The 20,600-nt window shown below is 35.0% G+C and overlaps 1 protein-coding gene across 5 annotated transcripts; it reads left to right on the top strand.

Annotated features, from left to right (window-relative positions):
* The first annotated feature begins 15,549 nt into the window (after positions 1-15,549).
* Positions 15,550-20,189, top strand: LOC148210982 (uncharacterized). Of its 5 annotated transcripts, none has more exons than XM_088125365.1 (6): positions 15,550-15,704; positions 16,403-16,470; positions 17,097-17,167; positions 18,643-18,831; positions 18,900-19,422; positions 19,503-20,189. In XM_088125365.1, the coding sequence occupies exons 5-6, from the start codon at positions 19,246-19,248 to the stop codon at positions 20,187-20,189; spliced, it is 864 nt and encodes a 287-aa protein (XP_087981491.1). In that variant the 5' UTR covers positions 15,550-15,704; positions 16,403-16,470; positions 17,097-17,167; positions 18,643-18,831; positions 18,900-19,245. The 5 variants fall into 5 exon arrangements, with proteins under 5 accessions (XP_087981491.1, XP_087981490.1, XP_087981489.1 ...); XM_088125364.1 differs by having other exon boundaries at positions 17,083-17,167; XM_088125363.1 differs by having other exon boundaries at positions 15,550-15,819.
* Positions 20,190-20,600: the final 411 nt, after the last annotated feature.

The raw sequence follows: 20,600 nt of genomic DNA, 5'->3' as shown, positions 1-20,600 counted from the left end.
ATCAAAGGGAATCAAAATTTTCATTACGATTCATTGATTATGATTGCAGATAAATAAATGGGGCCTTAGTTCTAAGTTATTGTCGAAACGGGAATCGATTTATCATTCCATTTGACAGGTCCAATTGGGTCAAATTCAACAATAAAGCCAAGTAGGGAGGCATCTCTGTTTTTTCTTTGTTTCTTTTGTTTTTTTTTTTATCTAATCATTTGAAGTTTGAAGAGGCAGGGTAGTGGTGGCTCATTATGTTGGAAATTTTAAACAAATCCTAATTCGTGATTATTCTAAAATAAAAGCCATAAAATTCCAGAACAATTAAGGCCAAGGATCTAAGCATGGAAGAAAACCAAAATCTATAAAGAGATTAGAATTACCTGAAATCATTAGATAGATTGACCACGATTTGCAAGAAGTTGTGGTTTGTGGTCTTCCTCAACTATACAACCTAGACCAAATATGGGCAATACTCTCTGTTTGATGGGGAATAGGAGGCTCAATAAGCATAGTGTATTGGGGACCATAACCATATATTTATACGTTAATCCTAGGATTTCCCATAATCCTCTAAGATTAATGGGCTGATTTCTACTCGGCAAGCCACACCATTAAATGGGAAGTCATGAGCCCATAATCAAGATCACTCATATGCCTATTAAATAGTCCAAATATAATTGTTCTTTAATTTGTTACCCACAAATGAATTAATTATTAAATTAATTCCAACAATCTTCCACTTAGGTAACAATTTTCTTTACTAGCAATTATATTAATTTATTCTTTAGTGCACAACTCAATACTATTAAAATAAACTTCCCTTTAATAATAATCCGGTTCATCTCGCATATCGATGAGGAATCAAAGCGGCTTTTGTCACATGTATAGTCGCGACTCAACCTTCAATGATCACCACACCAAATATACTCAATGACATGGATCAAGCATGGAAGAGTAGCATGAGAATTACATGTAATGTGATCTAAAAATGTCTATTCTCAACTGGTCCAACTTTATTCTTTAAAGAGATCAAAATTTAGGCTTTCTAGCTTTATGTTATACTACATTTAGAAAGAAAATCATTTAGAATGACAAAATAAACCATCTTCTTTATTCTGCAGAAAAGAAAAAACCACATGTCTAATTTAAGAAAACACAAACTCTCACTCAACTGACATACCATAATTTTCACATCTATATGAGCATTATGCTCGTAAAACTTTTGTGAAAGTCCTTAATGAGCGGATCCGCAATGATAGAGTTGTATTTTTTTTTAAACAAAAATATTCTGAATTTTCTTTATCAACTAAAACTTAAATATTCATACAAAAGCTTTTGTTGCTGTAATATGGAAAAAGTACATATCTTTGTCAAAACAACCTAATGACAAAATTTGCAACCATATTCTTAAGTTCGTTGTCACATACAAAATGCTATAAACACAAATTTTAGTGGTGAAAGGGACTAAAGTGACTCTCTACCACGAGATAATAGTATCCGTTAACATATTAGTGAATATAGCATCAAAAGTGGATCTAGATGGCAACTCAAATTATCAAAATCAAATAGCTTTATGAGCTCTAATTAATATGATTTTGATGAGTGAGCATGTAACCCTTTTTTTTAAACACCTTATAACTCTTTAGATCGAGTTATCAAAAATTGTCTTTCATTCTTGATATGAATACTGCAACGGAAGCATATAGACTTTAAGCATGAATTTTTTTATTTTACTTTATTATTCAAGGGACCTCTATTGACAGTGAGTTAATCTTCACTAGTGATTCAATATCCCCTAGTGCATAAATCTTTATGCTAGAGAACTTACAATACCTTTCAACATAGTTCTTTTGTGAATTTTCAATGTTACTTGAGATTGATCTTACAATATCATTTCATAATATAAAAGAGATATGTGCAAGTTTTCATTCTCTAATAAAGCCTTTATTATGTTGCAGACATATTACACTAGGTAAATAAATTTACTCCCACTAAACCTGTAATTCATAATTATTACTCTTATTACCTTCCGATATTACATATGATAATATTAATATGTAATGAAAATTATGAAATTTCAGCTAAAAATAAATTTCATTGAGATCAAAGATGAATATAAACCTTTTGAAACTATGTGTTACTAGATCAAAAGCCTCTTAAACATACAAGCTTTATTGATTTCATAAATTATACAATTAAGAAACCAATCTTTATATTCTTCTGACACAACTCAAAAAAGTTATAAGTATTGTGTCATTTACTTGAAAGAACTTTTCGGGAAGCTATAGAAAAGATCTCTAAAAAATTAATATCAGCCTTAAGAATTGAAACCTTAACAACTAAATGAGCCTTATATTTGTTAACATTGCTTTTAAAAGCAATATAACAAAATGTAAAATATCTTCGTTGTTTGTTGTTTCAACACATTCTTTATGACATTCGTTTTTCCATCTTTTAGGAGATAAGACTTTGTTTGACGGTAGAGAATATACTCTTTTATCAAACTTAAATCTTTACAATCATATTTCTCATATCTCTTCTACTTAATTTAATGACATTTTTAATGATGTTGAGTTGGTTTTACTAGCTACAATGGAAGAATTTTTGTTCTTTACTACTAATATTGTTATAAAGAGAAAATAACTAAATTTCTCTTAAATACAACATTCTTTACTTTGTCTTCCCCTCAAACTTAACATCCTTAAGGAATTTCCTAATTATTTCCTCATTAAACGTAATCCCCTAGAATGTTGCAAAACACTGTAATAATACTTATGAAATTTAGGTTACTCCTACTTTTCAAGATCCCAATTAAACCTTAAAAGGGATATTATTTGCAAAAGTTGAAGTGTTTCCTTTCTTTATAAAAAATTCATGCAAACTTGAACAAAAAGTATTCTTAAATACACAATAAGGGAATTTAATAATATTGAACAATAACTAATTCAATAATAAAACATGCTCAAAATTAACCTTAAGTATTTGTAGACACCAAATTTGGTATGACTCAAAATTTATTTTATCGTATTATTTTATTTTTCACTTTATTTTATATTTTTTTTTATTTATTAAAAAATGTTTATTTTAGTTTTTATTTGTTTTTTTAATTATTCGTTTTAAAAGAAAAAGAAAATAACTACAAATTTATTTACTTAAATTTAGATAAGAAATAGAAAAAAGTTATTTTAACTAAAAGATTTTGTTTTTTCTTTATTTGTTTTAACGGTTTGAATTATTTTGTCAAACCCTCTATTCTCCCTCCTTATTTTCCTCTTATTTTTCTTTAATTTTACTTTACTTTCCCAAATGTTATCGTCACAACTTTTTCTTATTTAAGAGGGAGGGAAGTTGTAGATTGAGGACACGCAGGGATATAGAGAGACCAGCAGGGATATAGAGAGTAAGCATAGAGGAGTGCAGAAAAGAGCATAACAAAAGAGTTTTTTTTTTTCAGTCATCCCTATGCTTCTCCCTTTCTTTTTCACTTATTCTCTCTCTAGAAATCACCATTTTCTCCTACGTTGGTAAGCAAGGTGAGTAAATTGTGTTTGTGTTTTTATAATCACTGCTTTCATTGTGATTTCAATTGCTTTTGGAACCATTTTTCCCCATTATTTAAGGTTGTTTTTCATTGTTGATTTTTGAAGGTTTATGATCTGTGTTTTGTTATAAATGGCAGTTTTTGGAGCTAATTTAGGTGTTGTATTTTGTTAAAAATTCCATATTTTGAGTATAGATTTTCTGCCAGTTTTTATTTAAAATTGATAGATTTTTCTTTTGTTCTTTTGTAAATTGGTAGATTTTGAATTTAATTTACCGTTTATGTTTTTTTTTAAGTTTTATAATTAAAATAAAAAGAATGTGTTTAATACGAATTAAAGTTTTAAAGAGAATAAGCCTTTCAAAATCAAAGTTTTAAATAAATAGAATTTATTTTAAAATTAATGATTTTTTTTAAGGTAAATAAAGAAAGCTTGAAAAGACAAGTTTTCTTTTTAAATAATTTTTTAAAAAAAGTGTAAAAGTAAAATTTTTTTTTTCTCTCTTTGTCCAAGTCTGACTTTTTCTTTTTCTCCTGATATCGAGTTTCTTTTTAATTATCTTCTGCAGGGATTTAAAGAGAGGAAATAAAAAATAGGATTTCAAGACGATCTTTTAGTTTTTATAAATGGTTATCTTTTGAAAAAGAATCTTAACAAAAATATCAGTTTTAGCAAATAAATTTTGTTTAAAGTAAATTTCACTTTATTTTGAAATAAATTTTTTTTCTTTTAAAGAATCTCTTTAATTTCGAAATAAATAAAAGTTGTTTTTAAACAAAATTCGTAAGTTTTTTTTAGTTTTAAAAAATAAGTTAAAAGCTTTGATTTTGTAAAAGTGTACAATGTCTGCATCTTATGGTGTTGGCACAGTGGTAAGATGCTTGGGTTATAATATATATGACCCAAATTCGAGTCTTTGCATGTCTTAAATTAAAATTATTTTATTTATTTTCTTATTTTTTTTATCATTGTCTCTACTAAATAATTATTTTAAATAAAGATTTTGTTTAGAGTTTTTTTTTTTAAACAAAATTCAAAAATACAAACTTTGTATTTTAAAAGGGATCATAGCTTATACTTCAATGTGTTAGCACATTGGTGAGATGTTTAAATGTTAGTTCTCAAATCACAAGATCAAGTCTCAATGTGCCTTAAAATAAAAATTTTTTGTTATTATTTTTTTTACTAAATAATTATTTTGAAAACTTCAATGACGGGAATTGGAACCCTCAATTTACTAGAGGTGCTTAATTTTTCTAATTGCCTTCGTGTCACTCATACATATTAATTCACATCTTATAACAAAGTGTGAATTAATATAGATGAGAATTAATATAACATGTGACATTTCGATCAAAACAAAAATATTATTTTCTTGGACCAAATAAAATAATAGGATAATTTATGATAAAATGTGGTACCGTTTTCGAACGGGTGTCGTAGGGTGCTAACACCTTCCCTACGCTCAGTTGACTCCCGAACCAAAATATGTTTTTCGTAGACCAAGTTTTTAAAATAGGTGACCAATCACACCTCGTAGATGATTGGTGGCGACTTCAAACCCTTATCTCAAAAGAGACCCTTCAGGGGATGACGTCGGCCGCTCCACGTCACGATGACGTTGCGACAGCTTGGCGACTCCACTGGGGACTATTAAGAGAGTCAAGCCATTTATTTTGTCGTTTATTATCCTATTGTAATATGTTTTGGGTCCATTTTTGTTATTTGTTATTTTTTTAATTTTTGTAAATATTTATATGCATTATGATTTTATTTTGCATCATCATGCATCTCACACACATTCACAAGCCTCCTACCCAGGCTTTACCCTTAAGATTAGATTGGAGACTAAGTAGTGTGACCTTCGTGGAATTTCGGTTCTCATGCAGGCATATGAAATTCTCCACTCAAGTCGACCATACTACCAAAGCATATAATAACTTCACGCTCATATTCATATTAAATTTTATTTTTGTTGTGTCATATTGTTTATTTTTAAAAAAAATAAAAAAAAATAGGGTCAATTTGGCCGAGTTTTAACCATAAGGTTTTAAATGAACCACTTTTTTTTAATTAAAAAAAAAAGGAAAAAAGCATTTACCTTATTTCTTCTTAACTATTTGCTTAAGTTTAGATAGAAGTGTTGCATTTTAAAGGGGGTTATAAATGTCTCTGTTGTAGGCACATAAAAACTTTTTCACTTATTTAGGAGTTCGTCCGTATAACCCTAAGGTTTCATTTCATGCGCATATTCATGATCTTCTCTCCTGGGATGATTTATAGTCTAGCATTACATTTACATGCATTTAGATTGCATATCATATCACTTTCGCGGTAATTGGTAGCACATTTTTTTTCTTAAAGTAAATTAAAATTGTTCTTTCCTTGCATTATTCTGCATGTCCATAACATAAATTAAAAAAATATCATCTTATGCATGCATCATTTCACATGTTCATAATCATCTAAAATTTCCCTTAATTTGTGATCCAAAATTTGCATAACGTTATCTCATGCATATCAATTTCTATCTTAAAAAAATCAAAATCTGTGCATTCTCCATTACATTATAATTAATACGAACTTTTAGGAAAAATAGCTCAAGAACCACATATTTACTATTCTTTATATACAAGGTACATAAAGCACCATAACATGGAAGAATTTAATGCTGAGCTAAAGAATATTAGTGATGAAATCCACGAACGGGTCATGGAATAATTGAATATTGAGCTAAAGGAAATAAGAGACGAGATTCAAGAACAAATCATGGAGGTGCAGAATGTAGAGCTAAAGAAGATGAGACAAGACATCGATAATATTCAGGAGCAAGTCATGGAAATTTTAAATGTCTTAAAGAATATTGTTACAGTTGGGGACATTTCTCAACCTACCAATTTAGTCGAATCTCATAATAATTCATCACCTAGGGTGGACCCACCTTTTTGTCAATCAAAAGAGGGTTTCCCTCAGCACAGTTCGTCACATGACGCTCAGCTTTCCAAGAAAGGCCAACAAGTTCCTACAAACTGCCAGGTTGAATTCACATTCAAAGATGGACAAACATCAAAGGTCAATTACTCAGATAATTTAAAAGGTAAAGAAAAAGAAAATGTTACCAATGGAAATGTTGAAGGAACTGCAGGGAAAGAATATGCTCAAAGATGGGGAGAAGCAACAGAACAGCTGTCGGTGCCTTTAATTAATAAAGAGCCGCATCCTGAAACGAATAGAAGCTCTATTAAAAGGAAAAATAAAGTCCAGGCAGTAATTTCGAAGCGCAAGGGGAAGTACCAACAAGGATTTGTGGCATACAGTCCTTCTACGGTACCCATAAACTCATTGACTCTGCAGAATGATCCACAAGCATTACCCGGTAATCATAGTAGTCGGAGGCAACTAAAGCGAGAGAGCTTCCATCCAATCCCAATATCCTACACTGAGTTGTTATCCCAATTATTTCAAGGTAATCTATTAGCTCCCGTATCCGTAGAGCCATTGCAACCACCTTATCCAAAGTGGTACGACCCGCAAGTCCACTATGATTACCATGCAGGACCTATATGTCATTCAACTGAGAACTGTACTTCACTAAAGCATAAAGTGCAAGTTCTAATGAAGGCAGGATGGCTAAAGTTTTCAAAGGAAGATAGTCAACATATGAAGCACTAGAATCATGAGTGTACAAGATTATCAAAATCAATGTTGACCTATTGCTTTGCATTATCAATAAAGTTTATTTCTTCTTTGAATTCATCTTTGAGATTGCTTGCTAGTGTTAAAACGGCAATGAAGCTTTAGTCACCCATGATTTAGCTAAGTACTTGTAAAAAAGAATGTGAGTGTGTGGAAATTGATCTATTTTTCTTTAAAAAAAAAAATCAAAGTCATACATTGACTCATCCATCACTCATATCATATCATTGGTGGAAAAAAATAGTTTTCTTTGAAAATGCTCTCAATAAAAAATTACATGACTTGAGATTTTCAATCATAATTTTTTATATGGTCTACTCTTATAATTCTTGTTAGTGGAGACCTTAGCAAGAATCATAAACCAACTATAGTAAGTCACTTGGAGGAAACAAAACAAAAAAATTAAAGTGAAAAAAAGAAATAAAAAATGAAAAAATGAAAAAATGAAAGCCTTCAAAGTTTTCAACGAGATATAATCTTTTTCAAAACTCAACCATTTTACCAAGCTTTGTTCTCGGTCTAAATCTTAACCCAAAGCAGCTTTATGTTAGCCTCCTTATTTCTTCTCATGTGCTAACCAGTAAACCATTAAATTTCCATGCTGGGGCAAGGATGTCTTTTGAGGTGAAAACCCAAAACTGCTCACTTGGTAAACCCTTGAGCCTAGCCTGCTTTGAGCCTAACCTACCTTAAACCTAAACCTACCAGATATGTGGTAAATAAGATCAACATTGGGAGTTGACCATTTACGGCAAAAGATCCTTTACTCAGTTTGTCACATACAATTTTATCCATATTTGCCAATTCACCATAAAAGCTTTTTACTAAGTCTGCCACATCTAATTATGTGGTAAACGTCCAAAAATCCACCTAGTGTTACCCTGAGAACTTTGAAGGTAATGAAATAACATTGAACTCTCATGATTTACTGCTTCATGAATTGGTACTTGTAGTCGCACAAGTAACTCCCTATTTTGAATGTCTTTTATTCATATCTAAATTTTTCTTCCCAACTCTTTTCCGTCTTGTTCTTCAAGCTTAATCCTTCGTCTGTTTCTTTCTTTTGAGTAAAACGTGATTCCAAGATCGAGGATAATGATTTTGAGAATTGGGAAGTTAGCAATCTGATAAAGTCTCAAGATCTCAGTCTCCTTTGATGAGTTTCGTCTGAGAGTAATTTTTACTGGAGCAGCAGCAAAGACATAATTTGGAACAGCAATAGAGACGACTACACATGACCATCTTTTTTATATGTGATTGAACCCTATTTTGCTTGTATAAAGAGTATGTCTGGCAAAAAAATAATAATAAATAAATAAATATCATGGTTAGATTATGAAAATTTAAGTATCATGCATTGTGCATTCATAATCACATTCCATTGTCAAAACAAATATTAGCATCATGCATACATATTGCATCATGCATTAAAGATCAAATTCATTGGTTAAGCTAAATAAAAAACAAATTATATGCTGTTACACATTTTCAAGTGATAAAAATAAATGCAAAATAAAATGGAGCAGTATTCATGACATTAGGGCAATACACAGTTGTAGATGCACCAATCCATCATAAGATAGTCGCATTAGAGGTCGCGCAACAGCTTCCTGGGGAGCCTCCTATAGATCTCTTTAGCTTTTCCTCGACCTTTAGAGTTAGAGCTAGTTGATAGGCCACACTCAATTGTCAGCGACAGGGTACCCAATCTTCATTAGCTATTTTTAGTAGGAGCTCTACAAGGGGATGCAATTTAATATGAGAATAGCCTCCATTCCTATCACATTTTTTACGATCTCTAGTATTCCAGTCATTAACTCCTCATGCCACTGCGACCGTTTCTAGGATCGACCAGTGCCTCACCTGCACAGGTACCTACGTAGTTTAGTGTTGATTTGTTAGGATGAATTGGATTGGTCTAACCTCTCGCTCGAATGTCAGAATTTTGGCCACGATAAGTACTCCATATTGCCATTGGAAGCTCGCATTAGCATGAACACGTGGTGTTAGTCTTATCGTCATGCGTCAAGTGCATATCTCATGCACTTAGCAAGTTTAAAAGAAACTCTAAACCCTACATTTAGGTGGCATATCCTTATTAGAAGAGAAAAATTTTATCACCTCGGTACTTCCACTGTCTATCGAGCCAACACTCGTTATGGCCGAGCCAACCAAGATCTCCTTTGGTCTCGTTCCCATTCTTTGTTTGAACCGACCTAGATGTGTCTTGCTTGGCCACATATTTCAACAAACTCGACGACAGCATGCCGTAATTCACACTTGCCATAAAGAGTCGTTGAGGCCTGGTCGAAAGTCCTGTCCGTGCCTATATATAGAAATCATTTGCTTTTATCCAAGGTACACGAACACTGTATTTTCCCTCGAATACAACTCGGATTCTTCCTAACTTGGGCGTTGGAGTGTTTTCTTTTGCAGGTCTCCTACTCAGCAAAATTCAGCTTATCCTTAAAGTCATAATTCCGTCTAAGCCGAGCTCGTAAACTTGGTAATTTTTGTGATCAAACATTTATCTTCGGTTAAATCGAACCCGATCCAAGTCGAGGTCGAAGCCTGTGTGAAAGCAGGTCCATCACATTTTATCATTTGGATAAATCAAACCTGATCCAAGTCGAGGTCAAAGCCTGTTGTTAAAGCCAGGTCCATCACATTTTCTCATTTAGTTAAATCGAACCCGATCCAAGTCGAGGTCGAAGCCTGTGTTATAACCAGGTCCATTGCATTTTCTCATTCGGTTAAATCGAACTCGATCTAAGTCGAGGTCGAAGCCTGTTGTTAAAGTCAGGTCCATTGCATTATATTTCGGTTAAATCGAACCCGATCAAAGTCGAGGTCGAAGCCTGTTGTTAAAGCCAGGTCCGTTGCATTTTATTTTCGGTTAAATCGAACCCGATCAAAGTTGAGGTCGAAGCCTGTGTTATAGCCAAGTCCATTGCATTTTCTCATTCGGTTAAATCGAACCCGATCCAATTCGAGGTCAAAGCCTGTTGTCAAAGCCAGGTCCATTGCATTATATTTTGGTTAAATCGAACCCGATCAAAGTCGAGGTCGAAGCCTGTGTTATAGCCACGTCCATTGCATTTTCTCATTCGGTTAAATCGAACCCGATCAAAGTCGAGGTCGAAGCTTGTTGTTAAAGCCAGGTCCGTTGCATTTTATCATTCGGTTAAATCGAACTCGATCCAAGTCGAGGTCGAAGCCTGTTGTTAAAATCAGGTCCGTTGCATTTTATCATTCGGTTAAATCGAACCCGATCCAAGTCGAGGTCGAAGCCTGTTGTTAAAGCAAGGTCCATTGCATTATCATTCGGTTAAATCGAACCCGATCCAAGCCGAGGTCGAAGCCTGTGTTAAAGCCAGGTCCGTTGCATTTTATCATTCAGTTAAATCGAACCCGATCCAAGATTGTGTCGAAGCCTGTGTCAAGCCAGGTCCATCGCACTTATCATGTTGATTAAATCAAACCCGATCCAAGATCGAGGTTAAAGCGTGTATCAAGTACGAGGTCCTTTGCATGTTGAGATCTCGTCTAGTGTCAAGCTGGATCCATCTCTATCTTGCCTTGTCTGAATAAAATTTTCGTCTTCCCAAATACTTTGTCATTTGCATTTGTCTACCCTTTTAGTTCTGCAAGGATACACAAAGGGAGACAAGCTGTAGACACCGTATTTGGTCCGGTCTTTTTTTTAATTTAATTTATATTATTGTATTTTACTTTATTAAGTTTTACTTTAATTAAAAAAAATAACATAAGTTTACTTTATTATTAGTTTTAATATAAAGTTTAAATTAACTAATAAAAAAGGTTAGATTTATTTAAATGTTTTGATTTTATTAAAAGAATATAAAAATAGTTTTGTTTAGATTTTGTTTTATTATTAAATAGAAAAATGGATAAATAAAATTTGATTTGTTTTTAAATAAAATACTGATTTTGTTTCCTCTTTTCCCTCGTCAAACCTACTAACGTGGCATCTCCTCCTCCCCTTCCTTCCTCCCTTTTCTCTAGCTTTCTTATTTTAGCATATATCACCGTTGTTTTTTTTGGTATTTAAGGGGAGAGGAAAGACACAAGAACCAACACACAGTGGAGAGAGTTAGAAACTCATCACCGTATCTTCTTATCTCCATTTCTCTTATCCCACCATCACCATTTTTCTCTTTCATATCCACGACCTCCGACGATGCAAGGGAACGACACGAACGACAGCAACAACAACGTTCTTCACAGTTTCTTCCAAGCCCACTGGCACTCCGACGATCTCCTTCCCGGTAGTGCGTTTTACGTAAGTATCAAATACGTTGGAAAGAATTTTTTTTTTAAATAAGGGAAAATTGGGTTTGAAAATCATGCTTTTAATTTGAAACAGATTATTTTGTTTCTATCAAAGGTTTTTTTTTGTGAGAAAAAAATGTTTTTTTTTACCTTTTTTAAAAGAAAATGCTTTTAGTAAGAAACTTTTTTTTAAGATAAAAAAAAATTTCAAAATTAATTTTAAATGAGTTTTTGAAAATAAAATAAGGATTTTGATATTTTAAAATCTGTTTTAAAATAAAAGGTTTTCTTTTTCTAATAAAGAAGAGTTTTTCAAATGAAATAAATATAAACTTAATTTTATTTTAATAAAATATTTTACTTTAAAATTTTTGTTAAAATAGGTTGAAAAAAATAGGAGTTTTATAAAATAAATCTTGTTTAAAAAAATTTGGATTCTTTTAAATTTGGATTCAAAGTTTAAAAGATAAAAACGAATATTATGCTGCAGGATTTTAAAAAAAAGAGATAAAAACAGAGTATTTTAGAATAAAATCTCATTTTTTTTAAAAAAAATTCCTTTTAATGGTTTGGTGGTTATGGTTTTCAAAAAAATCTTAATAAAAAATAAGTTTTAGCAAATAAGTTTTGTTAAAAGTAAATCTGACTTTATTTTTAAATAAAAGTTTTTTTTTTCTTTTAAATATTCTTGTTAATTTCGAAATAAATAAAAAAAATTATTTATTTTTGTTTAAATTGAACAAATTCGTAGGTTTTTTTTAGTTTAAAAAAATAAATAAAAACCTTTGTTTTTGTAAAAGAATACAATGTTTACATATTAGGATGTTAGAATAGTGGTAAATGTTTGGTTTTTTAATGTATGCCTCATTTTATCGTTTTTACTAAATAATTATTTTAAATAAAAGATTTCTTTTAGAGTTTTTTTAACAAAATTTAAAAATACAATATTTGTATTTTAAAACGGAACATTGCTTATATCTCAAAGTGGTGGCACGTTGGTAAGACATTGAAGTGTCATCATTCATGTGTTTCAAGTTCAAGTCTTAATGTTCCCTAGAATTAAATCCCAAGGTGAGACGTTGGTGATAGTTTGTTTTAAATCAAATACAAAAGTATTTTTTTTGGACCAAGTATAATAGGATAATTTTCGACAAAACATGGTACCATTTTCGAACGGGTGTCGTAGGGTGCTAACACATTCCCTACGCTCAGTCGACTCCCGAACCTAAAATCTATTTTTCGCAGACCGTTTTTATTTTTAGTTGACCAATCACACCTTGTAGATGATTGGTGGCGACTCCAAACCCTTATCTTGAAAGAGACTCTTCAGGGGATGACGTCGGTCGCTCCTCGTCGCGATGACGTGCGACAGTATTTATGAAAAAAATACTTTATAATTAAACTCAATGAGGACAACAAGATACCTAACACAACATTGATAGCCTTCCTTTAGGCCGACAATATCAACTTGCAAATGATACTCTCAATGTGTTGATCAAACATTGATAATCAATCCTTTCAAGTGAAAGCCTTCATTTGGGCCAACAATCATGATTCGTTATTGTAACAGATAGCAACAACCATTTCATCCGCGATGCGTATTTTTGATTTTCCAATGGATTTACATCTTTCCAATCGAGATTATGCAGGATTATACACAAAAGATCCTTTTTTGGCTCTCTCTTTAGCCCTATGTCTCTTATCCTTAGGAGGTCTTCCTCCACTAGCAGGTTTTTTCGGAAAACTTCATTTATTCTGGTGTGGATGGCAGGCAGGACATAACTTTATATTATTGATGTTTATCACCATCTAACTATATGTGAACCTGTTATTTGGCCAAACTGAAGTCTTCCTTTGGGCCGACTACAGAGTGCATAAATACACAGATCCACAAACATCTGATAATTTTGAAAAAGGATCAGACAATTATGCAACATATATAACTTTAATTATTATTAATTTTATCTTTATGAAAATAAAACTACCAAAATTATTTTCAAAATTAATAATAATATCTTTATATGCATAATTTAATAATGGGAAAAGTCCTCTAAACAATTTACTAAATCCAGAAATAAAAAATAAAAACTCAATTTTCCCAAAAGAAATATTATTGATATTATAACTCATCAACAATTCAACATAGGCTACGGAACACTAATTGCAGCGCACAATAATCTAATATCAATAATTAATTTCATAATTGTAAGTGTATTGGTTATTTGGCCAAATTGTGACCTTCCTTTGGGCCAATCACAATTCACATAAACAACAATACTCAAATCTCACAAAATTATTACTTAATTATTATTAATTGTTTCCATATGAAAATAAAATACCTAAGTTATTTTCAACAATTAACAATAATATTTCTAAATCAAAACATTCATAGAAATTTAAAAATTGTGCCAAGTATTGATTAAATTGTTAATTTATTCACCATAATCAACAATCTTTTATTAGCACAACGAAAATTAAATCGGCCTCCATATTTAAATTCGCCCAGAATATTCAAAAAAAAAAATACATCTGTAAGTTTGCGCACTGCAACATTTCAAAAATAGTTGGTGCTAGGGCACTATCTCCACGCACCCGCCGTTATCTTCAACGACACCTTATTGGAGTGCCGCAATTTCTTTAATTTTTCTTTTAATGAAAACTAAAGATACCATCACAACTAATTTGTTAATTAAAAAAAATTAAACTTTATCAAACTAGTCAGGTATAAATTCGAACAATTTTCAATATTATTAATAATATAATATCCAATAAATTATTAAGGGCATAAGTAAAATGTTATACTTTAGTCATAAATTTTAATTTCAAGGATTTGAAATCATTTTGGTTCTAAAGGCAATCGGAATTCGAAATCATTTCCATCATTTAAAATTGGGATTTGAAATTATTTTCTACAAATTCCATATGGTAAATGGAGCCTAAGCGATTTTCAATCTGACGTGGCAGTCTCTACTTTATAAAATCCTTGGGTACCCTATTTTTGCACTAGTTTTCATGGCCACTTCAGTTTTGAAATTCTTTTATTTAATTTACTTTTTTTTTTCATTCTACTTTAAAGTCTACGTTATTTTTTAATTTGTTTTTAAATGACATTATTCTTAAAATTAGCCCGAAAAGGAACAACTTGATGCAATTTTTTAGGGTTATAAACGTTTTTTATTCCGCTTGATTTGTAGAATAATGGGTCATATTTTATGTTTGTCCTTTTTATTTCATTTTATTTATTCATTAAAATATATTTACATAGGCAACAATATGTAATTTATAGTTGGACTTAATTGAGAATGAGCTATCTATACAGAAAATGGTAGAGTTTTTAAACATTTATGTAATATATGTCAAAGTACGTACATAACTAAGCTATAATTGTCATATATTTGCTAACAAAAAGTCGTGAATTCGATTCCCATCTCTACACGTTCTACTAAAAAAAATATTTATGTAATATATGTATAAAAATAGTCTAGTTACACTACTAGAATTTTGGATTTTTGTGACGTCCATGAATAGTAAATATTGTTGAAGATTATTAAAAAAAGGTCAAGAAAGGTAAAAAACGTATTTTTGGAGGGAAAAAACGGAGATTTCTGGATTTTTGACCTTTCGTGACGTTTTTTAACCGTCACGAAATGGTCGTCAAAAAGTTGATTTTTCATGATGTTTAAAAAACGTCATGAAAGGTTGAGACGTGTTTTTGGCGGGAAATGATGGAGTATTCTAAATTTTTGACATTTCGTGACGTTTTTTCTAACCATCACGAAATGGTCGTCAAAAAGTTGGTTTTTTGTAACGTTTAAAAAACGTCACGAAATATTGAGGCGCATTTTTTGCGGCAAAAGACGGAGTGTTTCGAATTTTTTACTTTTCGTGATTAAAAAAATAAAAAATTCTATTAATATTTCTATCTTTTTTGATATAAAGTTAATATTTCCATCTAAAAAAATCCAAAAAATAAAAAATAAAAAATACTAAGTCCAAGTTATTTCCTTCACTCCCGAAACTTTCCCAAATGAAGTTCCCACCCACTCCAAACAGTCAAACCCTTGTCTTCTCCCTCTCTCTTTTGGGTCGTAGTTTCTCTTCTCCTCTACACCACATCTCCTCTCTCTTGGTAGCGTGTGACAACGAGCAACGACGAACCCAAGAGCATTCATTCACGCGGTAAACTTCGACTGCCGCTTTACTGAGCGATTGTTTGAGTGGTGATTCTTCTATGCTTCGTCCTTCACGTTTTTCCTTTGGCAAATGCTGAACATTTGCTAGTGAGTTCGATTAGGTGCATAACTCACTTCTTTCTTTTTCTCGAATTTATAGCTTTCTTTCAACTTCGAGTTCAATTGGCATGTCCCTCTCAGTTATCTTGTGTTCTTTCATTCTAAATTCAAGTTTGAGGGTTTGTCAGGTGAGGTATTTGGGGGCTTCTAGCTTTGTACATTGCCGTTTTAATGCCCTAATTTAGAGTGTTGTTAGTGAATTTTTTCTTGTTTTGTTTGAGAATTTTATTTTTTACTTTTTATTTTGGTATGTCAGGATATCAAATTCCTAGTTTATCTCTCCAAGTTTTAGTTACTAATACTCTATTCATACATTGTTACTACTATTAATTGCATTTGTCTTCTGTCTAAGGAAGTTGATTATCAGATTGTTGTTCATTTCAAGTATTCAATTGCTGATATTCTTAGTCATGTCGATGGAGTATTTCTAGGTTAGTTTGATAGTGATGAACTTTCTAATCAATCAAAAGTATTTATGTGTTTTATGAGTTTAAAGGATGTTTTTGACCATTGAAGCGGAAGGGTAGGACTTAAGAGATAGTTTAAAGTTTGCAGCTTACAATGTGTATTTGAAATTATATGCAGTGCCTTTGATGCCGGATGTTATGGAAATTAATTCCAAAAAGGCACTTGATCTTGGAAGAAGTGGTGCTGTAAGCAAATTTCACTATCACTATTATTATTATGAATCATAAATTTAGTCTTCAATTGTACCAATTTAGATCTTGAATTTACAAAATTTTAAATATATTATTAAACTTTGTATTAGGATTCTATGAAGTCCTTGCTGTTAAAATTGCCCTAATTTAGCCATTACAAAAGCTGTTAGAAGGCGGTCCCTCAATGAGTAATTAAAAGGGAAAGGCCTTAAATGGACAAACTGTACCGCTGTACATATTTACCTCTCTGACTCCACCTTCTTGAATAATATTAATGTTGACCCCAAGTCATTTCTTCCAAGATGTTTGAAATGATTCAAATGCTAATTGCATATCATGGAACATGTATCATCCATTGTCATCTCGAGAACAAACCTTCCTTTTTATTCTTCATTTGGCTGTGCAAGAGAAGTTATAAGGTGAGTTTGGTCTCCTTTCTAGATTATTTTTGTTTATCAAATAGACTTCTATTAACTTTTTTTTTGCTGCTCTATTTTCTGTCATCTTTCAATTATCACATTTATTTTATGTCCAGTTTATTTTCCTTTTGGTTTTCTTTGGAGTATTTTTTTATACATGATTTCTTATTGAGATTGTTTATGCAAGGATATGCACAACAGTGTATCTCTGATCGCAGCTCGAACTCGGTCTCCGGACCGATCTGAACACTTGGGCGGACCTGCACAAAAAGGTGAGCACTCCGACGATCAAGTCAGTATAGGTCAGATTCCCAGTTTAGTTCGAGGTCAAAAATCATCGTACCTGATCATGGAGTGAGGTCCTCTACTTATGGGTGGTAGTCCCGTTAATCTCGCGACGGTTACACCCGGTAATCTCGGGACCGACGGTTACACCCGATAATCACGCCGCTGACAGTAGCTCACATCGCCCCCCCCCCCCCCCCGAGCTTCCCGGTAGATCGGACCTTGGCCAGGTCGCACCTCGGCCCTCATACTTAGCACCTGTCAACGCTAGTGGTGGTAATCTCGGCGGTTCGAGCTGGGCATGACTCATGAGTCATCTTGGAGCACCAATAGCGGTCCTCCACGTGTCCAGGGTATTCTCTTCCCCAAACATTGGCCCCCTCTCTGTCTGGTCCGATCTCGACCTGGCAGAGAAGTTCATTCGACTTGCTTTGGACACGTGGCGACTTCCTATTCGTGGGAAAACATAACTGTTGCGGTGGATTTATCGTCGGAATATTCAAATATTCCGACGCTTCGGATTTTAGAGAGGATCCTAGCCGCTCGTTGATTACACGTGTACGGTGGGGAAATTTTTTCGACGAGCTATAAATACCCCCAGTCCTTCAGGTCATACCTTACGCTTCCTAAATTCTTGGAGTTCGATCTGAAAGCAGCTCGAACCCTTGGTAGGTCGGTCTCTTTCCTCACTTTCTTTTTCGAACATAGTTTTCATGTCGTCCTCTTTTAGCAGCGACTTAGGATCCGATGAGGAATTAGCTCGTAGGTTAGAGTCCGAGCTCGAGGAGATAGAAAACTTTAGGTTCTCCGATGACGGGGAGGATAGTGACGCTTCCACCTCGGGTCAGGGTCTGGAATACCCTTTTAGGATACCCGAGCACTACCTCGGATCCCTTCGTAGGAGGTTCGCTATCCCTGAGAACATTCTCCTTAGGATTCCGGAGGAGGGGGAGAGAGCTGACAATCCTCCAGAGGGATGGGTCACTCTCTACTTCAAAATGTTTGAGTACGGCCTCAGACTTCCCCTTCACCCTTTCGTCCAAGAATTTCTCTTCCGAACTGGGCTGGCTTCGGGGCTCAAGTGGCCCCCAATGGGTGGGGTGTCATTTTTGCTTTGGCCATCCTTTTTTGGTTACGAGCTCGGGACAACGAAGAGGCCGAGCTGCTGGACGTAGACCAGCTCCTCGCATGCTTCGAAGCGAAAAGGATAGCTAAGAAGCCCGGTCGGTACTATATGTGCGCAAGGAAGGCGCAGGAGATATAGTTAAGGGGCCGACCTCCATCAAGGGATGGGTGAGGAAGTGGTTCTACGCTTCTGGGGAATGGCTTGCAAAGGACGAGTCAGGTCGTTCCTTCTTTGACGTTCCCACTAGGTTTGGGAACCTAGGTACGGAGTAGTTCTTACTTTTTGTGATTTTCTTTCTTGTCATTCAGGTCTAACTCGGACTTTGTCTTTCTGCAGTATCAATCCGACCGGTCCCCGAGCTTACTCAAGCCTCCTTCGACACCCTGAAGTATTACAAGGAGCACTTTCCGAGGGGTAGGAAGGTCGGAACCTTGGTGGCCGACAAGCTGCTGCTTGAGTCCAGGCTGCTAGATTACAACTCTGCAGTTCGTCCCATTGTATCCTCAAGGCCGAACTCCGAATTAGGTATGCGGAGCTTGCTATCCCCTCCTTTTCCTCTAACTTTGTGCTGACTTCTTTCCTTTGTTTTGCAGCCATGGTTTGCGGATTTGCGAGTAACGTGAAACGCAAGTCTAAGGGTCGAGCCCATGCTCTCGAGGCCGCCAAGAGTTCGGAACCCGCAACTTCTGCTGTGGCAGGGCCAGCCTCAGAAGATCCAGCCCCAGTGATCGAGCTGGAGTCTTTTGGGGTCCTTCGCGGGAGAAGCGCCCAAGGGGTCAGACTGAGGCGGTGGACGTCTCGTCGTTGGGCGAGGAGGTGAGGGAGGAGGCCCCTCTGAAGCGGAGGAGGAAGAAGAAGAAGATCACCTCCCCCTTGGAGGTCGGAGCTCGTGGGGCCCTGCCTGCGAGCTTCGCAGATCGGGACGATCCTGAAGCCAGGATGGGCGGGACGTCCGACGTGACGACACGGTTCAGAGTTGAGCCGTCAAGTTCTGGGGTGAGGGACCAGGTGTCCCGCATCTCGGCTGCAAGTTTGGACCGCTGCCTAAGTATGGCGTCCAAATTTGTAAGTGACCCAGGGTCCGTTCTGCAGAGGACCATCGACTACGCCGCTGAGGTAAGATTGGTGTCTCCAGTTTTGCTCAATTTACCTAACAGGTAGCTCGGTCTAATTTTCTTCTTGGTGTTTTTTCTCAGGCGTTTGTTGCTTCCATTCAATCGGCTCTGGCTGTAAAGGCCGAGCTGGATGGGAGGGAAGTTCTGGCAGCGAGGGAGAAAGAGGAGTTCTCTGCTGCCTTGGAGGCTTCTTCCTCCACCATGAAGGATGAGCTGCTGAAGGCTCACTCTGAGGTGGAAATTTTGAAGGCCGAGGTGGAGACCAAGGCCGAGCTGCTGAAGAAGGAAGAGGACAGACGCAAGGTCCAGCTCCGAGCTGCCCATGCTATCACCAGGGGCTTGGAGAATGAGAAGTTCCAACTCCTCAAGGAGAAGGACGACATGCTCCAGGCGCTTGAAGCGAAGGATGAGGAGCTGAAGCATGTGACTGCCGAGTTGGAGACGGCGAAGGAGCGTCTCAGCAATGGAGCCCTATTGGAGGAATCGTTTAGGCAACATCCTGACTTCGATGGATTTGCCAAAGACTTCTCTGACGCGGGCTTCAAGTTTCTCATGAAGGGCATTGCTTCCGACATGCCTGACCTTCAGATCGATCTTAGTGGTCTGAAGAAGAGGTATGCCGAGCAGTGGGCGTCTGGGCCTAGCGGCACCCCTGGCCCCCAACCGTTGGTGGATAAGTATGTCAGAGATCTGGACTCTGACTACTCCGATCTCGAAGAGGACCAGGTCGGCACCACTCAGGAGGGCGCTCCTCAGGTAGGCTCTTAGGCGATCATCCTTTCATGAGACCTTTCTCTGTCTTTCTTCTCTTCTCCTTTGTTTGTAAGTGTCAGGGCAGAGCTGCAAGGTCTTTAAGCCTTGGCTCTGCTCTCCATTCAATAAAGAAACTCCCATTTGTTTTTACTTTGTTGCCTTCGTTTCTTTGCTTTTTCTTTAAGTTAAAGCCAATGTCACCTCGCACCTCGTACTTTTGAGGTTGCGCCTTCAAAAATACTTGAAATTTTGAATTCGAATCTCTGTCTAGTATTCAATGCATTGCACCAACTCTGGATTTTTTAACATCGCACCCTTAACTTAAAAAACGTTAAAAGGCTAAAATCCTAAGTCCGTAGCTGTTCTTCATATCGCACCTCGTACCCTCAGGTTCAGAGGCTTGATCATTTTGAACTTTTCACATCG

Source organism: Momordica charantia, assembly GCF_013281855.1.
Source record: "Momordica charantia cultivar OHB3-1 chromosome 6 unlocalized genomic scaffold, Mcharantia_2.0 BLBB01000006.1, whole genome shotgun sequence".
In the NCBI taxonomy this organism is placed as follows: Eukaryota; Viridiplantae; Streptophyta; class Magnoliopsida; order Cucurbitales; family Cucurbitaceae; genus Momordica; species Momordica charantia.
The sequence above is the reverse complement of the archived record's forward strand: the minus strand, read 5'-3'. Positions and strand labels throughout refer to the sequence as shown.